The following is a 26371-nucleotide window of genomic DNA, read 5'->3' on the forward strand; positions in this document are numbered from 1 at the left end:
CTTACATTATGAGAGTAAGTGGAGCATCCTGACCCACCACATATGCTGAGGCTGATACAGGTTTGTATCCCACACTCACCAACCTATCAAGAATGCCACACAAGCACAAGGGCTGTGGGGTGTGTGTGTGTGAGAGAGAGAGCCAACGAGGCCCAAGAATGTGCAAGCAGGCAGATCAGGAGCTCGGCCGGGTTATTTTACACATGAGCCTAGTCCGTTCAGACCCTCGATTCTGGCTGTCCCTGTAGGAGCTACTTCACGTGTAGCCTGGCAACTCCTAACTCTAGGCCGACCCTCTGCAGGTCAAGGTGAAGCCCTTCACAGGGGACAATGCGATGGGGGAGCCAGCGAGGGGAGGTTGCATTCTGCCACACAAATTCTTACCTGTGGACCCGCTCTGGTAGCCAGTCCTATGTCAGAAGGACCAGTCTTAGCAGGGTTTGGAGGGCAGTGTGAATGGGGCCGTGACCCAGAGTTCATCCTTATGGTCTCTGGTTTTCTATTGTCCACTTCTCTGGGGTCAAAGCGAACGATAAAGATGCTGTTGGTGTTTCACACAGTGAATTGGTTCTATAGCGCTCTGTCACCATTGCAAGCTCATGGGCTGTGACCCCTGAAAGGACTATCACTTTCACGAGCTTCAGGAGAACTGCTCCCCAAGAAACCACCTCTAGGGAGCTTCCCTGTGTAGCTGGGCAAGTGTAGCCTGCCTGTGGCATCTTTTCCCTAAGAAATACAGGACTACACATAGGCACCTAGAGGCAGTCCGGATCTTGTCTTGTTTTTGAGAGAACATCTAAAAGTTTTCATAGAAGTACCTTGGCCACTGGGCTCTAACAGGTTCCAGGCATTTGGGGTGATGGAAAATTAGATGGGCATCCCTAGATGCAATGGCTTCCTTCTGTATACACGGAGTAGCAGTGATTAGCTAATGGCATGAGGTGTTGCAGGTCAGAAGGGTTCCCAGAAGAATAGTATGTAGTGTGGAACCTGGGGAGGCCAGGAAAGACTGCAGACTGTACACGAGGCCCTTAGGGACTATATGCTGCTGCAGTCTCACACCAGGCAGGCCTGGGTATACTAGTTACTTGAAAGTTGGATGGGAAACGGACATTGCCCCACTAGCTAGGACCATGGGACAGTAACAATGGTCAGGCTGAGAATGTGGCTGGGAAAGACGGCAGCCACCTTGACTGGCCATTTCCTGTGTGGCTTCCTCACAGAGAGACCCTCCCAAAGTTTCAGAGATGCCCCCTCCACCTTTGGCCCTCCCAGGCGGTCAGTGGACTCCAGCTTTGGGACTAACTGCAGGTATCCATCTGTGCCTCCTGCAAACAGCCCTGGAAGTCAGAGTTAAGGGGCCGTGGTGGGGCGCATCCTTAGTGTGACTGGCAGGTTTTCTGATGTCACAAACTATCCTTTATCTAGAAGGTAATAGCTTGGTAGGGGTGGAGCTAAGGGCCTAAGGCTACTTAGGTTCTGGCTCTCTACTCCTTTTGACCCCCAGATGGTCTCAGCAGGGACACCTGCTAGATTGGGGTGGTGGGCAGGCCTTTTCAATCTTCCTCTCTGGGTATTTATTTTTCCTCTGTGAGACATACATAAGAACTTTCCGACTCAATGTCTGATGAATGTAAATTTCTTACACACTTGGGACCAACTAGCTGACAACCCTCTCACCATGCTGAAGATACAAACACTATCAACACGGGGTTGGGGGTTGGGAGACACCAACTTTTCCCACCTTCCAAACCTTCCCAAGTCTTGGAGCTTCCCAAAACTTCCATGCTTTTCACCCAACCACCAACTCCGGCAGCTAGGATTTCCAGGGCAGTGCCCCAAGTCTCCTTAACTGGAAAGCTGCTGGCATCCAGAAGTCAAAGGGCAATAGGAACACCCCCAACCCCAGGACCCGAGAAAGACAGAACTACACTACCCAGAATTCCTAGGGTTACGAAAAAAAAGGAAATGTCGTTTATGCAAGAAGAGGCTCAACTCCCCCAGCAGCTGCAGAGAGGTGGGAAAGAGAGAGAGAGAGAGAGCTAACCAGGGGGGAGAGTGTGCTGAGTGCCAGAGCTAGGGAGGAGAGCCGGGCGGGCTGGAGGAGGAGGCGGCGCCTACCCGCCTGCACGCTACCGCCTGCGGACCTGCATCCCACGGGGCGCACGGGCGAGCGCCGGTCCTGCGTGCGCCGGTGCGCGTTGTCGCGCGGCTGCGGACGAACACCGGGGCCAGGCCGGCGCAGGGACCGAGTTTCTGCAAAGTTTGACCTGGTTGCCTTTCCGATGCTGCAGCAGAGCGAGGCGGCGCGGGGCGCGCCAGGCGGCTGCGGCGCGGCGGCGGGGCAGAGCGGTGACAGCACGCTCATAATGATCATAAAATAAGGAGGCGCTCGGGGTGGGGGCGAGAGAGCCCCGAGCCTCAGCCCTCCGCCCCCGGCCATCCCCACAGCAGCCCAGAGCCAGGAGGGGCTTGGGGATCCGAGGCGCCCACGCCATCCCCAGACCCTAGTAGACAAGAGCCAGGGGACACTACCCAGGGGAGGGGGCGCCCCGAAAACGTGCGGGCAGAGAGGTTAGGGAAGACCGGAGGGCGGTGACCCAGGCACCTGGAGCGGCCCTAGGGGCAGGTGAGTTCGTGACGCCCCCTGGGTGGGGACCTGACTGCCAAAGTTCCTCGGCGGAGGCGCGCGCTCCGGACGCGCTGGGCTCAGCTAAGGCTCAAGATTGGTTAGGGGAAACCGAGGCACGCGGTGGGGCGGGGGGCGGAGGGGGGCAACACGCCTTCTTGGTGTCCAGCCACCTCTGCCGACAAAGGGCAGAATGCTTTAAAGGACCGGCCTGGGCTTGGCACTGAGGCCCCGGGGATCGAGACACTGGAGCGAGAAGGGGCGTTCCACGCTGGTGGCGTGGAACTGATGCGCAGTACCCGAGCCGGGAGGTCCCAGTGACCCACTGCGGTGGCAGTCTGAACGACCCCTCACCCCTCCCTCAAGCTGAACTGGTGTCAGCGGAGATGTCACGGGAAGCGATTATTCGCTGGTGCGCTCAGTCGTGCGACCGCCACTGACGGGGCGGGCGGAGGGGGGCGCCACCTCCGGGGAGACCGCCCAGAGCTGCGCCGTCAGCTACACAGCCCGTGCCCGGCGCACAGGCATCGCCGCGCCCTCGAGTCCCCCGCAGTAAAGTTCGGCTCAACTTTACCGCCCTGTACCTTCCACCTCTCTGCAGGTCCTCGGCGGCCGAGGGGAAGCAGGCGGCGGCGGATACTCCAGTGCAGTCCCGGAGCCCTGCGCGGCAGTCAGAGGCTACAGCGACACTGGCAGAGGAACGCGCGAGTGGGCGCCGGAGGGGACCTGGCGAGCACCTAACCCGGAGCGCACCTCTCGGAAGGGCGGGTGGATAACGGCCTCACAGGACGTCGGACCTCTGCCGCTTGAATCGGAACTCACGCTGCAATTGATTGGGCCCCGCCGGGCGGGCGCGTGTGTTCCAGGGAGCCGGTGCGGAAGGCAGAAGGGCAGGAAGTCGGCGTTCTGCAGCGAGGGTGGCGCGACCGCGCGGGGACCGAGCCTTCCTTATTTATGTGCCTGCCAGAGCCCGTCTGCTTCCTGCGAAGACTTCAGGGAGAGTGTCCGAGCTGCCATCTCCAAGTGTGAGGACGCAGCGCTGGATGTCAGAAAAACATGCTTCTCCATTAAACTCCAAACTTTTCTTTTTTTAAACCCAAAGAATATCGGTGGCTTTTGCCCACTGCTAGAAGAGGGAGCCCAAGGCTCTTGAGATGCAACAGAACCCATATTTATAACAGGACCCGGCAGTGCTATGCAAGCCTCCTCTACTCCTTAAGTTCTCTAGCCTATGGATCTCGTTTTTGAGTTTTGAGATTAGATTGAGCGCTCTGCACTGGGTCCTGCAACCTCCATCCTTTCAATGCCCTGTTATTTTTGGGACTGCTGGCCTTCCCTGGAGATTAGAGCGGTCCTGTGTGCCATGGGCTGTATTCAGAGCATCGGAGGCAAAGCCAGAGTCTTCCGGGAAGGGATTACCGTGATTGATGTGAAAGCCTCCATCGACCCCATCCCCACCAGCATCGACGAGTCCTCCAGCGTGGTACTGCGCTATCGGACACCCCACTTCCGGGCCTCAGCCCAAGTGGTCATGCCGCCCATTCCCAAGAAGGAGACCTGGATCGTTGGTTGGATTCAGGCGTGCAGCCATATGGAGTTTTACAACCAGTATGGGGAGCAGGGCATGTGAGTACTCCTGGGGACAGGCTGGGGGGCTTGAAGGCTCGGGGAGGCTGGAGCAGGGCTGCAGGGGTCTTTAGGCAGGGGTGGAACTGTCTCCAAGCCTTCTTGGGTCAGGCAACTCTGGGGAGCCTTTATGTTGATTAGGGTCCTAGCTCAGCTAGACCTGCCCTGCCATTATCCCTGGTGCCCAGGGTTGTTCTGTCCTCCCTGGCAAGATGCTGAGAGAACAAGAACCTGTGCCCCTTTGGTAAAGCAAGTGTCAGGGCCATCTGGGGTCACCAGAGAAGTCATCACTCTGCCCCCCAGGCTCAGGCCTCCATGAACCCATTAGCTGATGGGAGTGGTTGGAAGCCTCGAAACAGCTTCCAGACTTCTTTGCACAGGACTTTGCCGTGGGGCCTGAACTTGTTGTCTGGGGTTTGTATGGAGGCTCAGATGCACAGAAGAGCTTCGGAGGCCAGCTTTGCCATTGTCAGTGGCGGTGGCCGGTGGCAGTGTGTGTTTGAAAGGGACTTCAGAAACCCAGTTTGCTCCACAGCTTTGCCTCCCCCTGGAGGTCAAGGGTCAGCATCCAGTGTCCCTCCTGTGGGGCCCTGACTAGGAGTGAGTGGCTAGAGGGACACATTGGTTTCATCTCTGTGGTTTGGTCTCTTAGAATGAGATAGATCTCCATGGGACCCTGGAGCCCTTGGGTCTTGTTCTGCATGCTCTCTGGCCCCAAAGAAGGCCATTCCTCCCTGTGGAAAGCAAGCTAATGGGGACAGTGGTGAAAGCAGCTGCTGAGACCCAGTGGTTGGTGGGGGTGTGGGGACACACACACATACACACAGGCCTTGGCTTGACCCCTGTGGTGGCTCACAAACACTGTCTCAAAGTCTTTGGTGTCCGCTCTATGTGGCCTCACTTCTCAGCTTTGCAAGAGGGAAGGAAAGGAGGGGGTCTCCTGGAGAGTTGGAGCTCATGTTTGGAGAAGTCCATTGGGCTGAGGGTAGCTCGTCACAAGTCAGCAAATGTGCCTTCTCCGTTTAGCGACTCTTAAGCTCTGCAGGAAACAGGAAGATGGGATAAGGCTTATAACTAGGTTGTCACCCCAATGGCCTAAAACCACTGGGGCACACAGGGTCAGTGGGCTCCCAGCAGCCCCACCCCTGCCTCTGAGCCCTTCCTCTTTTTAAGCCTGGATACGCAGCTATCCCGAGATGAGTGGCAAGACTCAGGTATTCAGGGAGGTCTTTCACAAGCCAGATTCTCCTCACACCTCTTCCCAAATTTGCAAAGCATCCAGATGGTTGAGAGACACTAGGTGAACCTGATGGCTTCCCTGATGACTTTGAGCAGCCCCCAGGGTATCAAGAGCCTGGAGTGACTTCACTCCACTCTTACCCACCTGGGTTCCTAGTTTAGATGAATCTTGTGTACCTTAGACTCTCTCCAGGGTGTGACCCTAGGAAGTGTCCTAGCCACTCTGAGTGAACCTCAGTTCCCTCATCTGCAAACTGGGCCTAATCAAAGTTCCTTCTGCATAGCTTAGTGAGGGAATTACTCAGGCGCCCTTTGCCCTCACAGCCAGCACTAGGCCAAGTTCATGTGAGTCCTGCAAGCAGGTGGCTGTCAACCTTGATGTGATTTCAGTTTCAAGTCTGTCAGCCGGAAGTAAGTGATGGTATTTATGAAGCTGACGGTCTTTCCAGAAACCACTGAATTATAAAAGACAGCCGGCTACTCCTTGAAATGGGTTTTGTCCCCAGCCCAGGCCCTACACTCTGAAAACTGTAAATATAGCATCCTGTAGGGACGGCTAAGTGGCCAAGGTCATTTTCTTTGCTCTCTGTCTATGCCTGACTCTGCTCCTCCTTTTAGGGTACCCTGGCTCTGTTGTCCCAGGTCAGGCAGGACCAGCTGCATTGCGGGAACAGGGGCAGGTGGCCAATCCTTTGGAGAAAATGCAGTCTGAAGCTTGGACTTGCTGAGTAGTACTGTCCCTGTGATCCACTGTAGGTGTCTGTACCCCTCCCTTCCCATGGAGACTCTGGGCTTTTGCAGGAAGCTTCGACTCCGCCCTTCATAGCTCCCTTTTGGCCACAGACAGAAACATTTAGATGGGGTTGTTAAAAGAACCTTCCAGGCTGGGCACGATGGCACAGACCTTTAATCCCAGCACTCTGCAGGCAGAGGCAGGCGGATCTCTCTGACTTGAAGGACAGCCTGGTCTACACAATGAGTAGGCCAGACAGGGTTTCATCACCAGACCCTGGCTCTCAAAACAAAACAAAAACTGCACCTTCCTGTATGAACTTCTTAAGTCCAAATGAGTGGGTCCCTGTCCCTCCCCCTGCCTGTGCCCTGGGGATGCATCTTATTGATGGCTGGAGGTGGGGCGCTACAGAGCACGCTTGGCTTCCCACCCCCCCCCATCTTGTAACAACCACAAATGTCCCCGAGGAGGGATGTGAAATTACTGCTAGACTCAACCCAGATTGTTTGGGTCTCTGAAATGAACTCTAGGCCCCAGGCATCAGTGACCTGAGGAAGGGGACGGCCAGGTGGCCTAGGCTGGATCAGGGCTTGTATTCTTTACAAATGGGCTTATACTAAAAATATTAATTCAGACTACTTAGTACTTAGCCGAAATCCATAATATCCCCCCCCAACCCCCCGCATTATCCTTGCTTGAAGTTAATCCCAAAGCGAGGAGGGCTTTGTTGGGCACCGTTCTGGACTTGAAATTATTTGTAATGGAACACTGAATTCCAAAAGCCACCGCCTCAGTCACAGCCCAACTGCCGGGGTGTGCTGGAAGATGGCATCTCCCGTGGGCCTGCATGAGAGCGTTCTATATGGCGTTGGGTCCAACCCACAGTACTTTCCATGTCAACCCCCCTCCAAACTGTTGGAGACACCTGCCTCCTCAGCTGTCCCCCGCAATTCCTCAACTGCCACCTGTCAGCTGGGATAGAGCCTTCTAAGTGACAAGTTGCAGCTCCTTGCCTGTGTGGGAGATGCCGTGATTGTTGTCCCTGGTTTGCCCTTCTTTGGAGCTCTCCCAAAACCTGGCCCAAGGCCAAGGCCAAGGCCAAGGTCAGGAGCAGTGCAGCTCAGACGCTGTGGAGGGAACAGGAGCAGAGCAGTTCAGACCTCGTAGTTCCCATCTGTGGCAAGGGCATGCCCACCTCCCTGCTTGCTTGGCTCCGTGGGATGAACGAGGTAGGTGCGTGGCACCAAGCCAGCACCCTGGAACACCCCCTGCTCCATCTCCCCAGGTACCACGATTACAAATCCTGGGTATCAGTGTTGGGTTATTGTTCTATGCTGTGTGACCAGATACTGTTACTCTCTGTGTTCTCTCTGGGTTTCTTTCCATAGCAGGACAGCCTTGGCCCCTGAGGCCTTGTGGGTTTTCCTGACCCACATATGTCCTGTCATGGCTTGGATAGACTTTGTGTGAGAACACTGGAACTCTGGTTGTCTTTCTCCCTGCTCCCTGCTATCTCTGGGGTGCATCCCAGGACCTCAGAGGCTCTAACTTGAGGATAGGAATGCAGACTATAAATCCCAAAGCCACTTGCCCAATGACGTTTGCTCAGCACCTGAGATTTGGGGGATGGCCACAGAGGAATGTCCCTGCTGGCCTCTTCCCGGAGCTGGAGCCGGGGCCTGAGGCCTCACAGAACAATTGAAGACTATACTTCCTGTCTTGGGGCGGAAGGCGGCTTCCCCCATCTGCAGGGCAATGGCGGAGGCAGGGTGGGGTGAGGGGGAGAGGGAAGTCCTTGCTTCCTAGCTTCAGGGTGGGAGGGAAGTGGTGGGGGTGGCCCAGCCTGGGAGAACTCCCCTTGGGCTAGCTGTGACCAAGTGGTGGCTCCAGCATGAAACTACCTTCGGAGAGAGGGGAACAAGTGGCCTGGCGATGAACAGACAGACACCCGGCAGCCAGGGCTATCAGGGAAATGTTTAGGAAAGTCTAGGAGCCTCTGCTGCAGATCAGGCCTGGTGCAAATGAGGCCCGATGTTTCCAGAGTAGAGTCAAGGCAGCCGCTATCCGCCGTCCATTATCAGTGATCCTGGCTGTCTGGCTGTCTCTGTACTCCTCTGTCCAGTGCATGTGATTTTAGGGTCTGACTTCCAGAATGCTGTACCCTAGTCTGGGCCTGGCTTCTAGAGACACCACAGGTAACTAAAGAGCAAGTAAAGCACACACAGGTGAAGAAACGGGCCACTGCAGGGCTCCACGTAGTGAGAGCGTCTCTGGGGACTGTGGTAGGAGCAGGGAGTTGTAGAGAGCCCAGACAACTTGCAATTGGGAAAGAGAATTAATATCTGCCCACTGTGCAGTGTTCTGCTGTTAAAATCAAACAGGTTTTCATGGGAACTATAGTATCACATTGGAAGACGAGCCTAGGGTCCTGCTCAGTGGCAGAGGTCTTGCCTAGCACAGGAGAGGCCTTGGGTTCCATCCCCAGCACCAGAAAAGCTAATAAGGCATGCGAGAGTCTGATAGGGAAGGTTTATGGTGAAGAAAATGCTAAGCATGAGAACACATCCTGTGTACACGGAGAAGCGTCTGGAAGGATGTTTACTGAAGTGTAATGTCAGGAGCGACCTCACGGGAAGGAGGGAGGAGGAGATAGATACCTTGGCTTTTACTTTAGTAATTTTTTTTTCAAGACAGGGTTTTCTCGCTGGGCTGTGGTAGCACATTCCTTTAATCCCAGCACTAGGGAGGCAGAGGCAGGTGGATTTCTGAGTTCGAGGCCAGCCTGGTCTACAGAGTGAGTTCCAGGACAGCCAGGGCTACACAGAGAAACCCTGTCTCGAAAAACCAAAAAAACAAAAACAAACAAACAAAAGATAGGGTTTCTCCGTGTAGTCTTGGCTGTCCTGGAACTCTCTCTATAGACCAGGCTGGCCTCGGACTCAGAGATCCGCCTGCCTCTGCCTCCCGAGTGCTGGGATTAAAGGCATGCACCAAACAACCACCTACTTTATTAATTTTTTAATGTCTTGTTTTTTAAAAGAACATCTTTTATTACTAGATGTTAATAATAAAAACTTTAAAGGAAGACTAGCTGATTCCATAACTTCTGAGAGGGCGGTGGGCTGGGCAGATCCAACGGTAGTATAGGGCCTTGAAGCCAAAATTAAGCACTCACTGGTCTGAGTCCTTCCTCCTTAGGTCAGGCCAGGGCCGGGGCTGGAGTCTGAGGAGGCGTGGGCTGGAGGAAGGTTCCAGAGGTTGGTCTGTGGGAAGAGACGGCATACACTCCCCGTCTGGGCTGTGGGCAGGTGCTGAGTGCCATGAAGGCAGGAGCTGGAGATGGGCTATGAAGGGCCCAGGCTTGGGGCATTTCGGGGACCTTCTGAGCGTCACTTCCTATAGCACTGAGCAGCTTTCCCAGAGTGTGTGCCATAACATTCCAGAGGAATTTTACCAGACTGCTCTGCTGTTCAGCTGGCAAGCAGGTGGGCTAACCCCTAACTTCCCAAGCTGTCTAGGTGAGTGTAGTACCACAGTTGACAGGACAGCCACAAGTGCTGGGCAGATCCAGCCCAGAGCCTCAGTGTCCTCTGCCTCAAATGTGTCCTTAAATGTCATGTATCATGGGGGGTGATGGGAGTGGAGACATCATAGAGGCTCAAAGCTAAATTTCATTTTAAATTAACTAAAATCTATTGTTAAGGTCCATGTGTGTGCGTGGTGCATCTGTGCATGGTGCACGCTACCACACATGTGTGGAGGTCAGAGCACAGTTTCAGGGAGTGGTTGCTTTGGCCCTTCCACCTCTTGGTGGGTTCTGAAGATTGAACTCAGGTCGTCAGGCCTGAGTGAACAATGCCTTTAACCACTGAGCCATCTTGCAGTTCCCAAATTTCATATTAAAGCAAGATATTTAATGCACACAGAGAGCACATATAGAGCTAGCTTTGTGTCCCTGGTGTGGCCAACCTGCTCTTGAAAAAGTGTGTCTTGGAGATGATTTGTTTATTTGCTTAAAAAATAGTATTATTGGGGCTGGAGAGATGGCTCAGCAGTTAAGAGCACTGACTGCTCTTCCAGAGGTCATGAGTTCAGATCCCAGCAACCACATGGTGGCTCACAGCCATCCAAAATGAGATCTGAAGCCCTCTTCTGGTGTGTCTGAAGACAGCTACAGTGTACTTAGATATAATAATAAATAAATCTTTTTAAAAAAAATAGTATTTTTTTCAGACTATGTCTTACTATATAGGTCCTAGAACTCACTCTGTAGGCCAGGCTGGCCTTAAACTCAGAGATTGCCTGTCTCTGCCTCCTGAGTGCTGGAATTAAAGGTGTGTGCCTCCACCCAGGCACTCCAGTTACATTTGTTTTTAAAGATTTATTTATTTATTATATGTAAGTACACTGTGGCTGTCTTCAGACACACCAGAAGAGGGCGTCAGATTTTGTTACGGATGGTTGTGAGCCACCATATGGTTGCTGGGATTTGAACTCGGGACCTTCAGAAGAACAGTCGGTGCTTTTACCCTCTGAGCCATCTCATTTTTGAAGTGCATAATTTTAAAAGAAAACATTAAGTGACTAGAAAATAGAGGAGACACTCAGACAAGAGCAAAGAGAAGAAAATCTCTGCTGCTTAGGGCACGTGGCCCTGTGACCGGATCGACCTTTGTCTCCTGGCTGTAGAACCCAACACTGAGGAGTTGGGATTCATGACCTCAGGACCCTGAGAACGAACAGGATAAAAATGGGGCCCCAAGGGGCTGCATGGTCTGTGTGGTCTGCGTGGGCTGCACAGGGCTGTCTGTGCTGAGGATAAAGCCAGGCCCCTACAGACAGCTGCTAATCTGCATATGTGAGAAAAGTCTAGAACCTTTGAGAGGGCATTTTTTTTAAACGGAGAAACAGGGAAGGTTTACTGCTTTTAGCTTAGCTCCGGGCCATGGAGTTGGCGAGTTGTGTGTGTCCCCAAGACCTCGAGGGGCTCTGTACTGGGCTGGCTTCTGGCTGCTGACTTCTGAAGTCCTTGAATTGGGGCGACCCTCTTCAGCAGCATGGTGTTCCTCCTTGGTCACCTCCAGCCCCAACTGCAGGTCTTCCTGAATCCCCTTCACCCTCCGTCATACATGCTGGTCAGAGAACCCCTCTCTGTGTGCACGTGCATTTTTTTTTATAAGCACACAGATGTACATGCATGTATGTCTGTGTGCACATGTGTGTGCACATGCATTTGTATATATGTGCGCTTATATGTGTCTGCATGTGTACAGGTGTGACATGTGTGGACATGTGTGAATTTGCATGCAAACGTGTACATTTATAGAGGTGTCTGGGTGTGCATGAGTGTGTGAGGGATAGCTTTGTGCTGTGGTCACAGTGAGTCCTAAAAGTGCCTGTTCCACCTGCAGCTCTGCGGGGTGAACTCCGGGTAGCCAGTGACCCAGCACGCTGCTGAGGGGCAGAGAGCCAGGCTACAAGCTTTATGGGGCTCATGTATAGGTCAACACCGTGATGAGTCTGTGGATACGTGGGAAGGTTCAAGGTGGGTGTGACTCTGTCCTCTTGGCCTGTGTGGTTCTTCTGGGGAAAGACTGCCCACAAACAGTCGTTTAATTGCCCTGGACCATGTGCCAGGAGACAGTTACAAAGTCCTAATGGTGCTGAACACCGGCCAAGGGCACCCGGCTTGTGTAAAGAGCCAGAGTGGTTTGCCTGGGGTTGTAGCCAGAGCTCGGCAGCTGCTCCTTTCCCCCATCAGAGCAGGAGCAGGGAGACACTAAGGAGGGTGGGAGCTGCAGGGCCAAGGTGGGGAGCTGAGAATTAGCCAGGCAGCAGCTGCATGCACAGGTAAGTGCTTGACCTCCCACAATAGGCTTAACAGGATTAGAGTAATGAGACCAAAAATCTGAGGGACTTCTGAGAGATCGGGTTAGAATCTGGGAGACCAGGCAGGGCAGTGGAGTCTCTGCCAGGGACCTGGAGTCAAGGTGGTACCAAGTGCCCAGGGCACAGCTCTGGTCCTCCCTTTCCTGGCTCTGAGGCAGATCCTCTGCAGACACGGAGAGCACGCACCATGTCACAAGCTGCAGGATTAGGGATGTTGAGGGGATCTAGGGACACCACCTCAGGCGATGCCAGGGGCTCTGAAAGCATGCGGAGGTCCAGGTTCAAGTCTGGGCTTGCCCGCTACTCTGACATCTCACACCCCAGAGGATGAGGACAGAAGCACGGCAGGTGGTCTGGGAAGCAGGTGACTTGTGTACATCTGCACAGCCTTGGCTGAGAAGGTCCCCGTAGCTGTCACCACATCCAAGTTCTTAGAATTGGAATATTCCTATGTTTTCATTCCTCACAAGGTCTCAAGGTCTGGTGACTTGGGTTTTGTTTTGTCTTGTGTGTTAGGGGGTTTCATGAAGTCGAAGCAGCCTCCAGGTTTCTGACCTTGAACACTTGGTCTCTTGCCTCTGCCTTCCTGAGAGCCCGGACTTCAGGCCTCAGTGTCTTGTCCCATGCAGGTCAAGAAGGCTGAGTGTCAAGGCTAAGGTCTGAGTTCGCCCTTCCAGAGCAAAGTGCACCCCTACAGAAGTGGCCAGCCTTGTGGTAACCATCTTGTCACTTGTGGAAATGTGTACAGCATAAAAGGCCTTTAATGCCAGCCCTCGGGAGGCAGAGCACGACATCTGAGTTTGAGCGGCCAGCCTGGTCTATAGAGCAAGTTCTAGGACAGCCAGGGTTATACCAAAATCCAAAACAAGACAAAACAAAACAACAAAAAAAAAAAGAGTTCAAAGCCGGCTTCAGCTCTAGAGAGAGTTTGGAGCCATCTTGCTTTATATGAGACCCCGTCTTTCTTATTTTATCGTGCAGTCTGCCTTTTGACCTCTAGATCCTCAAGAGTGCTAGCTTACTGGACATGGTCTTTCCAGACAGGATTTCTCCGTATAGCCCTGGCCATGCTGAACTCACGGAGATCCGCCTGCCTCTGCCTCCCAAGTGCTGGGCTTAAAGGCGTGAGCCAGTAGGCCCTGCATCCTGAAGCCTTTAAGGTCTCTTGTTACTACAGCTGTGGCAGGTGGTGTGAATACATTGTTTCTCTAGGAAAGCCTGGGGTGGGCTTGGATGCTATTGGCGTGGATGCTGGTGGGAGAGCAGTGTGACTGACAGATGGCTGGGCCTCCGTTTCCATCCCATGTTGCTTTGCGTTTCTCACACTATGTCCCTGACCAGCCCCTGGCCCTTCCCATCTTTCCTGGCTAGAACCCCACAGGCTCCCTTGATGGTCCATGGCGAGACAATGCAGTTGGCTCTGCTTTGCTTCCGAGTAACATCCCTCAGGAGACTCTGCTGGCTGCCAGCTCATGGAGACTGTTACCTGTCTGTGACTGGCGGGGCTTGATCATTCAGGGGTAGGGTCACAGAGCAAGGTAACACATGCTAAGTAGCCCCACTTGGGCCTGCAGGCTGACCCAGGGTGGACTGTGGGTTTTTTTTTTTTTTTTTTTTTTTTTTTTGCAAGTCTGTTCTCTGTCTTTTACATTTATACATTCTTGGAGGTGCAGGGCACACGGGCCCCTATGAGCTTGTGAGGTCAGAGGTCAGTTTTTTGTTGTTGTTGTTTTGTTTATTTGTTTTTTGTTTTTGTTTGTTTGTTTTTTGGAGACAGGGTTTCTCTATAGCTCTGCCTGTCCTGGAACTCACTCTGTAGACCAGGCTGGCCTCGAACTCAGAAATCTGCCTGCCTCTGCCTCCCAAGTGCTGGGATTAAAGGCATGGAACACCACGCCCGGCCAGAGGTCAGTTTTTAGAAACAACTTCTCTCCTTTCCCATGTGGATCCCAGGGACACAACTCTGGTCCTGGTTGCATGGCAAGTGGCTTTAACCGATGAGCCATCTGGCCAGCTCTTGATTTCAAACGCCTTTTCACTGGGCTTGATAGCTCATGATGGAGGCTGAGGCAGGAGGATCTCCCTCAAATTTAAGGCCAGCCTGGGCTACTGGAGTGATGGGGATAGAGTAAGATTTTTTAAAAAATTTATTTTATGTATGTGACTATACTGTCCCTGTCCTCAGACACACCAGGGCATCAATCAGATCCCATTACAGATGGCTGGGAATCACCGTGTGGTTTCGAGAAGTTCAACTCAGGACCTCTAGTAGAGCAGTTAGTGCTCTTTACCACAGAGCCCTCTCTCCAGCCCAGAATGAGATCTTCTAACACCCTCCCCACTGTAACCCGCATGCCAAAAGAAGTAAAACTGTTCCCATCCCAGGCTAGGGATATGTGGTTCAGTGGTTAGAGCATGGTATAGCTTTGTCTAGGGCTTTGGGTTCCCCTTCTCAGCACAGCAAAGCAAACAGGGCACTAAAATGACTTCCGAGGAGAGGACGCCAGCAAATACCTAAACCTAAAGCAAGGGCCTGAACCCAGTGGAGGGAGATGGAGAGACGGAAGCAGCTTCAGGGCGGGGCTGAGGGCCCCCTCTGGTCTGAATCCTGCTGGGGAGTCAGGGACTCCACCTGGGGTGCTGACCCATTCCTGTGGAGCTGGGCCCAAGGGATTGCTTGCCATGGGGAGACAGTTTCATTATGGCTAGACGTGCTCAGGTCCTGAACTGGTCACACATGGTTTTGTGAACTTAGCAATGAGGGGAACAGAAAGCTTGGCAGTCTGGGGTCCCGGGAACGGGGCTCAGCTTCTGGGGTGCTTACACACAGGCACGGTACCAGAGTTTAGATCCCTAGGGTGCAAGTGAAAACTGGCTGGGTGTGAGGGCCTGCTTGTAATTCCAGTTTGTGGGAGACAGAGATTGGGAATGCCCAAAGTCAGGCAGACTAACATGGAGAGCACCTGGGCCTCTCACAGGAGGGCATATGCATGCATGTGCACACATGTGCTGCCCCACACAAACATGTACACACACCACACAAACACCAATCTGCTCCTGCCCGTTCTCCTGCGGCCCCAGTGCTGCGACACTCCAGCAGTCAGACTGAGAGCCGCATGGTCAGGGTGCACAATTCAGTGGCATTAGGTACCCTCAATAGCACCGTGCCACCCTTCTCTGGAACTCTCTGCCTTTGCTAACTGAACTCCACCCTTTAATCAGCACCCTCCTTTCCTGCCCAGGGCAGCCCTGGTTCCACTTTCCGTCTCAGAACTCAGGTGCTCTGGGCGCCACGTGCCACGTGCTGTCCTGCAGTAGTTACCTTTCCGCTTCTTTAAGTTAGCACAGTGCCCCTGGGCTCCTCCATACCACAGTGTGTGTCAGAATTTCCTTTCCTTTCAAGGCTCCTCCACTGTGTGGAGAGACAGATGTGGCAGGAGGAAGTTCTACTGAGCTGTGCTCCCACCCTAGGCTGTATTCCTAGGCTGTGTGTCCAGTAGATGCCCTAGCCTCTCTGAGAGGCCACGGCCTCCACCCTAAGATCATAGAACTGTGTGGCTCATACGGCTATTCCACTGGTGTTCACGAAGGCCCAGCTTTGCCAGTGTTTGCATTACTGTAGACTCAGTGACAAGTCCCCGTCAAGAGTTGGGCTTCTCGCCGGGTGTGGTGGCGCACGCCTTTAGTCCCAGCACTCGGGAGGTAGAGGCAGGCGGATTTCTGAGTTTGAGGCCAGCCTGGTCTACAGAGTGAGTTCCAGGTCAGCCAGGGCTACACAGAGAGAAACCCTGTCTCGAACACCCCCCCCCCCAAAAAAAAAGAGTTGGGCTTCTCCAAGTCTCAAATGACATCTACTAGTTTAATGACTGTGGCTCTCATGGAGGGTGCCGGCCTTCAGTGGTGGTCTGGCCTGGGAAGGTACTCAGAGAATAGTCTTTTACAAATTTATATATATATATATATAACGTGTGTGTATGTATGTATTGTATGTATATGGGTGTCTTGCCTGTGTGTACATTACAAGGAGAGGGAACAGGATCCCATGGGATTACAGTTATACATGGTTGTAAAGTACCATGTTGGGACTGGGACTTGAACTCAGGACTTCTAAAAGATCAGCAGTGCTCTTAACTGCTGAGCCATGTTTCCAGCCTTCCAAAATATTTTTAATGTGTGTGTGTGTGTGTGTGTGTGTGTGTGCGCACATGAGTGCAGGTACCACATAGGCCAGAAGAGAGCAGCAGACCAGTTAAGGATTTTTGTGAGCTGCTGATGTAGGACCTGAACGTGGGTCCTCTGTAAGAGCGTGAGTCGTCTCTTCAGCCCAACACTCGGGTTATTGAAGCGGGCTGTGACTGGACTCATCTTACCTGGTATTGAATGTCCTGTTTATTGTCTGCTCCATCCCACGTCAGCCCCATGAGCAAAGAGGGTTGAGTCCCTCCTGTCTCCAGGGTCCCAGGACAGTACCTGACCCATCCTAAGAACGCAGAAAAGCCTTTCTGGTTGGTGACTGAGACTCTCCCCTGACCTTCTTTGCCCCCTAGGTCTAGCTGGGAGCTCCCTGACCTCCAGGAAGGAAAGATCGAGGCCATCAGTGACTCTGACGGAGTGAACTACCCCTGGTACGGCAATACCACGGAGACCTGCACGATTGTGGGGCCCACCAAGAGGGACTCCAAGTTCATCATCAGCATGAACGATAACTTCTACCCCAGCGTCACGTGGGCCGTGCCCGTCAGTGAGAGCAACGTGGCCAAACTGACCAACATCTACCGGGACCAGAGCTTCACCACGTGGCTGGTGGCCACCAACACCTCCACCAATGATATGATCATCCTGCAGACCCTGCACTGGCGCATGCAGCTGAGCATTGAGGTGAATCCTAACCGGCCCCTGGGCCAGCGCGCCAGGCTGCGGGAGCCCATTGCCCAGGACCAGCCTAAAATCCTAAGCAAGAATGAGCCCATCCCGCCCAGCGCCCTGGTCAAGCCCAACGCCAACGATGCTCAGGTCCTCATGTGGAGACCCAAGTACGGGCAGCCGCTGGTGGTGATCCCGCCCAAGCACCGGTAACAGCCAGGCTGCTGCGAGGTGAGACTCAACGTAGTAACAATATTACTGCTCAGAAGGAAACCCAGATGAGGAAACCCAGAGGCCCTGTCCGGTCATTCAGAAAAATACAACCATTCTACCTTCTCCCGGGGCGGATCTCACTGTGCTAAAACCGGCCGGCCTGCTGGCTCCTCCACGTGCTTCCCTGCAGGGAGGCAGGGCCAGGGACAACAGGCGCCCACCCACCCCACCCCCAGGGCTCCTCTCCTCCTATCACAACCTCAGTGTTCATTGACTCTCCGAAACACCGCTTTTTTTTTTTTTTTCCCCTCCTCTTTGTGGATGCAGGGGCAGGGGAGGAGGCTGGTTGTCAGGGGACCCAGCCTGCTCTTCCTGCCTCCCCTCTGCCTGTCCTCTGCCATGCGGCCTTATGTAGACTTGCTTTGCCAAACTTTTGCCTTAAGCTGAATTTAAAGGAGAGAAAGAACTGGAAAGGCCACGGATCTCTGCCCTACAGGACTTGCCCTCTTCCGTCAGAGCTGGGAAGAGGGGAGGCTCACCTGAACCCTGCCCCTCTCCTGGGCGTCTGGGTGAGGAGGCAAGAGTGCGATCTCAGGTCTAAAACCAGCTGTTTTATCCTGTTGTTTGTGCAGAATCAAAACCACAGACTCTTCCTAGAGCTTCTATTCCACCCCAGTTGAACCCCTTTACCAGTACCTGCCGGGGGGTGTGAGCTGAGCAGGGCATAGATCCTTGACCCCGCCTCTCTCCTCAGTAGCCTTAAGTTGTCTGGTGGAGGTATTCTGGGAGAAGAAACGAGGAGTCCCCAAAGTGTTGGGTTGGAGCTAGGTAACGTTTTCACCTTTGCTATCTCTAGAACCCACCCCTAGGAATGTGGCTTTTTCTCTTCCATTATCTTGGTCCCAAATGCCTGGCAGGGTTGGGGTTGGGGCATGGCCACTGAGTCTGGACAGTCCCAGCTGTCTTAAGGTAAAGATGGCATGCCCTTTCCTCCTGACCAGCACTATCACACTTGAATCTGGGGTTCCAGCACCCAGGGATGCCCATACGCTAGCACACTGTAAAGAAGCCTATCAGAGCTTCTGGTTCATTCTCAGGGGAAGCGGCTCCCGGACTCTCTGGGGTGGGCTGCATATAGGAGCTAAGCACCAGCTGGAGGGTGCTTGGGTCCCTCCCCTCCCCGTCATAGGTGCTCCTGGGGAGGTGGAGGTCTGGGGAGCAAGCAGTCAGTTGACTCACCTGGGAGGTATCAGGCCATTGTGAAACTGGCTTGACACATGGTAGGCAGTCTTGGGGGTCTCCCTTCTGGAGCCCTAGAACTTGTCCTTGAGTGATGCCATGGTTTCTAGAAATGTCTGCTTTGAGCTACTTGAGGGACACTCCGTTAAGCGTGCTAACAGCTGCATCACTGGATTCAAACCAGTAATAAGCACAGACAACCGTTATCACAAGAAAAAGAATGTTTTTGCTGCTGCTGAGCCATTTGTAGGGGAGCCTCGGAGACAGCATGGGAGGTACAGCTAGATCCCAAGCTCTGTTTCTACACTTGAGACAGTTGTCCTTCCAGGGTACTTAATGTCTGGTCATTCTCAGCCACTAGGGCTGGGGGGGGGTGGGCTGCAGTCACCTGGAGCACACCAAACAGATCATGCCCATGGCACAGTTGGCTGGAGAGCCACTTGTCAGGGCTGGACCTCCTTGGAGCCTTCTCTTTCTCTATGTCACCTTAGCTGGGAGAGCCATGAGGTCTCAGCCCCACACTAGATCAGGGTTGGCTGGTGACTGGAAAGGCCTTCTCTGTGTTCAGGACTTCCTTGCCCTGAAGAAAAGAGACAGGCTCTGGTGAGGGTTGGGAGCGAGTCCTTGTCCTGGGCTGAGTGCTCTCTAAAGGTTTGGTGGGAATAAGGATTAGGAATCACAGTAGGGGTGGCCTGAACTGCTCTGGACATGGGGACCCCCAAACCCACATATCTTGCGCTCCTTCCCCACTGCATGCCTGGCTTTGCCCACCTGGCTTCCTTGGCTCCCCTTTCCTCTCTACCCTCCTGCCTGACAGAAGACAGACAGGGCTAGGGAGAACCCCAGAGAGGCTGTGTGGGTCTGGGCGAGAACACTCAGCTTCTCTTGGGTTGGTCCCCTCGGTCCATTGCCTCATGTTGTTGACAGACCCCAGGCTTCCCTCTACTGTTGTCCTTCACACCCATGCCCATCCGGGTATGGACACTCACTGTTTCTAGCAATAAGCACCAACTGTCCTTGGTCACGGACAGTACTGTGAACACGAACCCATGCGTGCACTTACCAGCAGGCGCGAGACTCTTGAAGACAATGTCAAAGAAACCTTTTTTTTTTTTTAAAGATTAAAATAAAAGATATGTAGAGAAATAAAATTAATTTTAAAGCACCCTTGGCTCTGGTGGCAATTTTGTGGCTGGCCAGGCTGAGAGCGTTGGGAAGCCGCTGTGTGGCTGTGGTTCCTGTGCTGAGTGCCTGAAGCCAGGGACTCTGGCCTGTCAGCCTGTACAGCTGCTCTTTCTCATGCTCCTGTCTCCGTCGGGTCTGGCACTGGGATTGTAGAAATATTCCTGACTAGTGTCCCAGAAGGACAATAAGTAAGTAGACTTAAGAACAGCTTTTGCAGGTGTGTGTGTGTGTGTTACTTGCCCATGCACTCCACATGTCTGTAGAGACCAGAGGTCAATGTCTTCAAGGGCTGTCTATTTTACTTTTTGAGGAAGAGTCTCTTGATGAACCTTGGACTCACCAATAGGTTAGACTGGCTGCCCAGCAAGCCCGAGTGACCCAGTGCTGGGGTTGTGGGCTTACACCACGGTGCCCAGCTTTACTTGGGTTTGAGGAATCCGTTCTAGTCCTTTCCGGTGTACAGCAGGCACTCAGCTGAGTGGCCCCGGCTTTTGGAACATTTGTGTGGAAAGTTGGGGGACTCACAGTTGCTAGGGTGACTCTGTGTCCTGATGGTGGACTCCTGGCACAAGGTCATCTGTGTGGACTTGGATGAAACCCAGGCTTTCTGGGAAAGGGGCTGCCTGTGGCCAATGTGGATGAATAAATTAGGTTCTGATTCTAGAGTGGCTGGGCCATGATGGCCCTCGGGGCTTCCCCATCTTATGGACAAGGAAGCAGGTTGTGAATGGGGGGTGTTGAGAACTGGCAGACCTCATGTCTTACAAGAGGTAGAGCCGAAATTTGACTCCAGCCTGAGCCAGCCTCTGACGCTGCATGCTCAGCCAGAGCAGACGACTCTGGGTATACATTTGGTGCCAAATAATCATTGGTTTTTATTAAGGAAGCCCTTAGCCTGCAGCATGGCCTCCATCTAGGGTCTTCAGACAGCAAAGGCCTTTCTCCCCACCTCCCGTCCCAGAAATCTGTGTACTTAATTACGTAGGCCCATAGAAAAGCAGGCTTTGAAGAAGGGTTAGCTTCACCTGAGGGCTACGGGCTTCCCCAGAGTGGATGTGGCCTCACTGCACGCTGTGAGGGGCAGGAAGTGCCCAATTCATCCATCCAGGCCTTAGGCTTGGCTTCTCTGGGTACTTTACAATACCAACAGTACTGGTCTCGGTTGCTTGAGGCCAAGACACAATGCAGGAAGTTACATCTTAGGCTTCTCTGGTACTCTCCATTGGATGGCTCCTGGGAGGTGCCTGTGTCAGTTTTTTTGTTTTTTTTTTTTTTTTATTAGGTATTTTCCTAGTTTACATTTCCAATGCTATCCCAAAAGTCCCCCATACCCACCCCCTCAATCCCCTACCCACCCACTCCCCCTTTTTGGCCCTGGTGTTCCCCTGTACTGGGGCATATAAAGTTTGCATGACCAATGGGCCTCTCTTTCCAGTGATGGCTGACTAGGCCATCATTTGATACATATGCAGCTAGAGACAAGAGCTCCAGGGTACTGGTTAGTACATATTGTTGTTCCACCTATAGGGTTGCAGTTCCCTTTAGCTCCTTGGGTACTTTCTCTAGCTCCTCCATTGGGGGCTGTGTGAGTCAGTTTGGTTTTTGATTGTGGATTGTGCATGCGTGCAAGGGTGCAAGGGACTGTGATGAGTTTTTGTTGTTTTGTGTGTGTGTGTGTTCTCAAAAGAATAGTTCAGACAGCTCACACAAACCAGACCCCAGGAGCTCAGGAAGCCATCTTTGGGACAGCATATAGCTAGCTGCACCACAGTGGGATGTGACAGCCTGGGTTTGGGTAGTGGAATGTGCAGGAGGCAAGTGGCTTCCAGGTGACATCTGATGACTCAGTGAAAACCCCCTGCCTGCTCTAGCTGATGGCAAGTTAAATTCAGAAGTCCAGGCTAGGCTGAGAATGAGCGAGAGATACCAAGTCCACAAAAGCAGGGGCAGCGTCCCCTCCAGGGCCTCCAGGCCTGGAGCCAGTTGTCGGAATGGGCAAGCCACTGCCGAGCGTGGTTCCAGGAAGCAGGTGCACAGAGGCTCTCTGCTTGCCTGCTGCTGTGACAGCTGTCCCTCCGCCACTGAGCCTCTGCTCTGGTCCATCCCAGAAGAGCCAGAAACTCACTGTAGGATCAGCCATGAGGCCACAAAGGAAGCACAGTCGCGGCTTGGTGGAGACTCGCTGGGGGTGCGGGGGTGTCTAGGGGCTGTTCAGCTCTTGGGCTTGCAGACACTTCTAGAAGCTGGAGTGCTTTTTGTGGCTTTGTGTCCCCTGGCCATCCTCCGTGTCCCCTGGGTCCTCCACAAACACTGGCTCCCAGCTGGTTGAGGTCCGGATACTGGAAGCAGCAACAGGCCACAGTGCACACACTACCCCTAAACTGTCCACTGAAGGACTTCAGAGAGACTGTTGGTAATGTGCTTGCCACGCAGGAGCTATGACCCAGGTAAGGAAAAAAAAACCAAACAAACAAAAATCAGGGTGTATGTCTCTTAAGGAACCACACCTGAGGTTGACTGCTGGCCTCTGTATAGACATAGACACACACACACACACACACACACACACACACAACCAGAGCCTACTGAAGTATTATGCAAGCAGCTATAGGAAAGTTCCCCATCCCACAGCTGTACATGGTCCCAGGGCCTTTCCTGCCCGCCCCACCCCCCCTTTCTCAGAGGAAGAAACTGGCCCTGGGAAGTGACCTGAGGCCTGTTGAAGGTCACTAGATGAAGGTCACTAGACTAAGAAGCTTCAGAAGGCCGTGGGCCTGCCCTTGCTTCCCCGTGGCTTTGCCAGTCTCTCTATTGCCCCTTCGCTCAGCCTGTCCTGCAAGGCACGAAGCTTATTGCCACGCTCAGCAGCCCTTGTGGTACTGGAAACTTCTGTCCCTTGAGACGGAGTCTCACACTGTACCCCAGATTGGCCTGGGACTTGGTATGCCTCACAGACTGGCCTTGAATTTACTGTGATCCCCCAGCCTCAGACCTGAGTGCTGATATGTTAGCTGTATACCACTGTCTCCACAAGGAGCGGGCATGTTCTGCGCTGTGTCCAGAGAAATTTCTGCTCACTCTGAATCCTGCCAAAAGCCAGTCCATTTGCTGTCTGGGCTCAGCCTTTTCCACTCCTCTAGACATGACGGCTGGGAATGCAGAGACAGGATTATCTTCACCCCGGACCTGGCTTTGGTTGGTATTTTATCAGGTGACATTTTAGACCAGATTGGTGAAGGGTGGCTCTCTGGAGTGAGCATCTAGATGTCCAGGACTATTCCTGGCTGCCACTTGTCTTGCTGAGTGAGGTCTAGTGAGCTGACCTGACTAGTCCGGTCTCCTCAGGCAGGAGACGCACATACCTTGTCTGTGGACGGGCAGGCTTCATGATAAACAGGGCCCTTGCTCAGAGCATCTGTCCTGGAAGCCAAAGATTTTATCTAGAGACCAGGGATGCTGTGTTTGTCTGGGATGGGGCTATTTCTGTGTATAGACAGGCAGGAAGTTAAGAGGAGGGAAAACATCTTTCTGGTTACCATGGTGACAGGGACTTACTGTACTTTTGAAGTCTTTTATGATCCTTTGGGGCAGGTGTTTACAGCTCTAAACTTGGGTGTCCCTAATTCTTTTAGTCCAGTTATAGCTCATCATCAAGATATGGTAAGGAAATGGGGACCCCGCAGGGTGTGAATGCTACAACACTGGCCCGAATCTGGTTGTCGAGTTGAAAGAGTTCCATTGGGGACTCAGTGTCTCTGAGCAATGAAGAACTCTGCAGTGGGGTACAGCTAATCACCCCGGCAGCATGGTGCCTGATCTAGCAGCTTGCCAGACAGATGGTTAACCAGGACTTTGGATGTTACTAAGTATGAGGCTGAAGGATTTCCTGTAAACAGTCTGCCACTTCCTGTGAAGGTGAGGCAGTTAGTCACCTGGCTTCCTACCCTTTGCAGCCCTGCCTGTCCTCCGAGTCCTTGCCCCGTGGCTGTGAAGCACAGCGGTGTGCCAGCCTCCCTACGAGATTTGGGGATCCCACAGGAGCTGTGACTGTGACACTGGTAGACTGGATGGTCACACGACTAGGGAACCCAGAAATGCTTAATCCTGTCTTTGAACACCCCTCCCTGTCAGCCATGCCACAATTACTATATTAGCATACCCCCCCCACACACACACTTATGTTTAAGTTTTCTGTTTTATGTGTGTGGTTTTTTGCATGTATGTCTGTGCACTATGTGTGTCCCTGGGGCCCATGGAGATCAGAAGTAGTTACGCATGGTTGTAAGCCACCACGTGGTGCTGGCGGCAAACCCCTGATCACCTGTAAGAACGAGCGTTCTTAGCCACTGTGCCATCTCTCCAGCCCTCTTGCTCACTTGGTGATGGGTGGTGAGGTCTCGTTCCCTTTTCAGATGATTGCATGCAAAGTTGCTGCAAAGGCTTTTTGCTAAGTATAGAGATGGACACTGGTGAGTTATCCTGGGAGTGTGATGGCTGGGCCACGAGAGTTGTGCACTTAAAGCTTTAAAGAAAGGTACAAACATTCTCTTTACGTAGCCCAGGATTGGAACCCGGAGAGAGGTACCACTCGCTTTTAGGGTGGGTTTCTCAGCTTCCATTAACCTCATCAAGATAATCGGTCACAGACTTGCCCTGAGGAGGATCTCTGAGGTGGTTCTTGAACCTGTCACATTGGTGTTCACTGTTAATCATCGTGGGGACTGTTGGGAGCCGACTCCTAGCAGAAAGCGTCCATCATCTCTGCAGCCGAGGGCTATTTACTTACAGGTGGGTTACAGAAACCCACCACAGCTGAACACACTCTGATAACATCTTGTTTTTCTCCTACACATCCTGAACCTGTGGTTAAGTGTCTCCAGCTGCACTCCCCAGCGAGTGCTTATATACCCATTGTTGCCTTCCAATAAAAGAGACTTGAGACTTGATCCTTGATATCCTGTTTTGTTTCTATTCTTCGAGTCTCTTGACCCTCAGTTCCTCCCCGCCCCCTCTCGCAGACCCCGTTGACTGACCAGAGGACTGGGTCAGGGGACCACATAGAGTTTCTGTACATGTGTCCATGGCATGTTTAACTCAGGTGGAACACGTACACACCCTCCAACATAGATCATTTATTTCTGGTAGAAACATTCAGAATATTTCCTTCCAGCTCTTTGAAACATATGCTCTGTTATTAGACAAAGTTACTGCGTGTGCAGCAGCCTGCCACAGATATCTGACCATAATCTGGTGCCACCGACCCTCCACCCACTTGCCACTCCCCTGAGATAGCCTTTTTAATTGTAGACATTCATGCAGAACTCTGTGCCAGTATCTTATTTAACAATTGTTTGTTCGTTTATTTTTGGTTTTTCATGACAGGGTTTCTCTGTGTAGCCTTGGCTGTCCTGGAACTCACTCTGTAGACCAGGTTGGCCTCGAACTCAGAAATCTGCCTGCCTCTGCCTCCCGAGTGCTGGGATTAAAGGTGTGTGCCCAGCTTTAACAATTATTTTTAAGACAGGGTCTCAGTACATGGGCCTGGCTGGCCTGGAACACACTGTGTAGATCAGGCTGGCCTTGGATTTACAGAGCTCAGCCTGCTTCTGCCTCTACTGTATCTGATATGAGTTAGAACACTGCAGCTTTTTTGAGAACATTTATATTGACATATTAATGGTTTTCATCCTTTTGGGTCTATTGTGCCTTCTTCTTCTTCTTTTTTTTTTTTTTCCGAGACAGGGTTTCTCTGTATAGCCCTGGCTGTCCTGGAACTCACTTTGTAGACCAGGCTGGCCTTGAACTCAGAAATCTGCCTGCCTCTGCCTCCCAAGTGCTGGGATTAAGGACATGTGCCACCACGGCCCAGCCACATTTTTTTTTCCTTGAGTTAGGATCTCATATAGCCCAGGCTAGCCTCAAACTTGCTATGTAGCCAAGGAAGACCCTGAATTTCCCCCCTCACCTCCCAAGGGTTGGGAGTGCGGGCCCACACCATCAAGCTTCCTGCACTCCTCTTTTCCAGGGTTCTAGCCCACGGGAAGTTGTCTTTCTGTATGACTTCATTTTGCATTGCTTCCACTGCTATTTAGAAGAACAGCTTTTGAAATGGACAACAGAGCCGTGCCAGAGCAAGGTCCCTGTGAGGGGACTACCTCTGGGCAGCCTACTCTGAAGTTCAGTGACTCAGCTCTCCTTACAATGACTTTGATTGTGGCCACATCATGTGTGCAGACATCACTCTGTAGTGTAACAGCAGGAGACCTGGGGTGGGGACTTCTCCCCCATCTCAGGCTGACAGCAAGGTCTTCATGCCTCCTAATCTTTTCCCTTTTGTTAATTCCTTCCAGGAGAGTCTCATCTCAGAGACTGTAGTTTTCATCTCTAGAAGTTCAAATAGATTGCTTTTGTAGCTCCCATACCCTTGTGTAGCACATGCATGAATGCGTGCATGCGTGTGCGTGCGTGCATAGGTCAGAGGACAACCTGTGGAGTGGATTTTCTCCTTATACCGTGTAGGTCCTGGAGATTGAACTCAGATCATGAGGCTTAGCAGAAAGCTCCCTTCTCTGCTAAGCCTCTCGCTAGCCTAAATAGCATGTTCATCTTTCTTCTGGTCTCTTTGTTGCATTCATTGTCCTGGAGAGAAATGAACAAATAAATATCTACTTACCCCTGATAAGAGAGAGCAGGCTAAAGGAAACAACGCTGTTCTGGTCCTGCTTGGTGACCCAATGAAATTATTGCATTTATTT

The 26371-nt window shown here is 52.6% G+C and overlaps 1 protein-coding gene across 3 annotated transcripts; it reads left to right on the forward strand.

Annotated features, from left to right (window-relative positions):
- On the forward strand, window positions 1-19557 carry Fam78a (family with sequence similarity 78 member A). 3 transcript variants are annotated; one of them, XM_021156871.2, is made up of 3 exons: window positions 1-60; window positions 3231-4255; window positions 16664-19557. In XM_021156871.2, the coding sequence occupies exons 2-3, from the start codon at window positions 3933-3935 to the stop codon at window positions 17190-17192; spliced, it is 852 nt and encodes a 283-aa protein (XP_021012530.1). In that variant the 5' UTR covers window positions 1-60; window positions 3231-3932; the 3' UTR covers window positions 17193-19557. The 3 variants fall into 3 exon arrangements, with proteins under 3 accessions (XP_021012530.1, XP_085691157.1, XP_021012531.1); XM_085835031.1 differs by lacking the exon at window positions 1-60 and adding an exon at window positions 1999-2017; XM_021156872.3 differs by lacking the exon at window positions 1-60 and adding an exon at window positions 2185-2629.
- The last annotated feature ends 6814 nt before the right edge of the window (window positions 19558-26371 follow it).

Source organism: Mus caroli, unplaced genomic scaffold (assembly GCF_978045245.1).
Source record: "Mus caroli unplaced genomic scaffold, Mus_caroli_1 scaffold_2, whole genome shotgun sequence".
Lineage (NCBI taxonomy): Eukaryota > Metazoa > Chordata > Mammalia > Rodentia > Muridae > Mus > Mus caroli.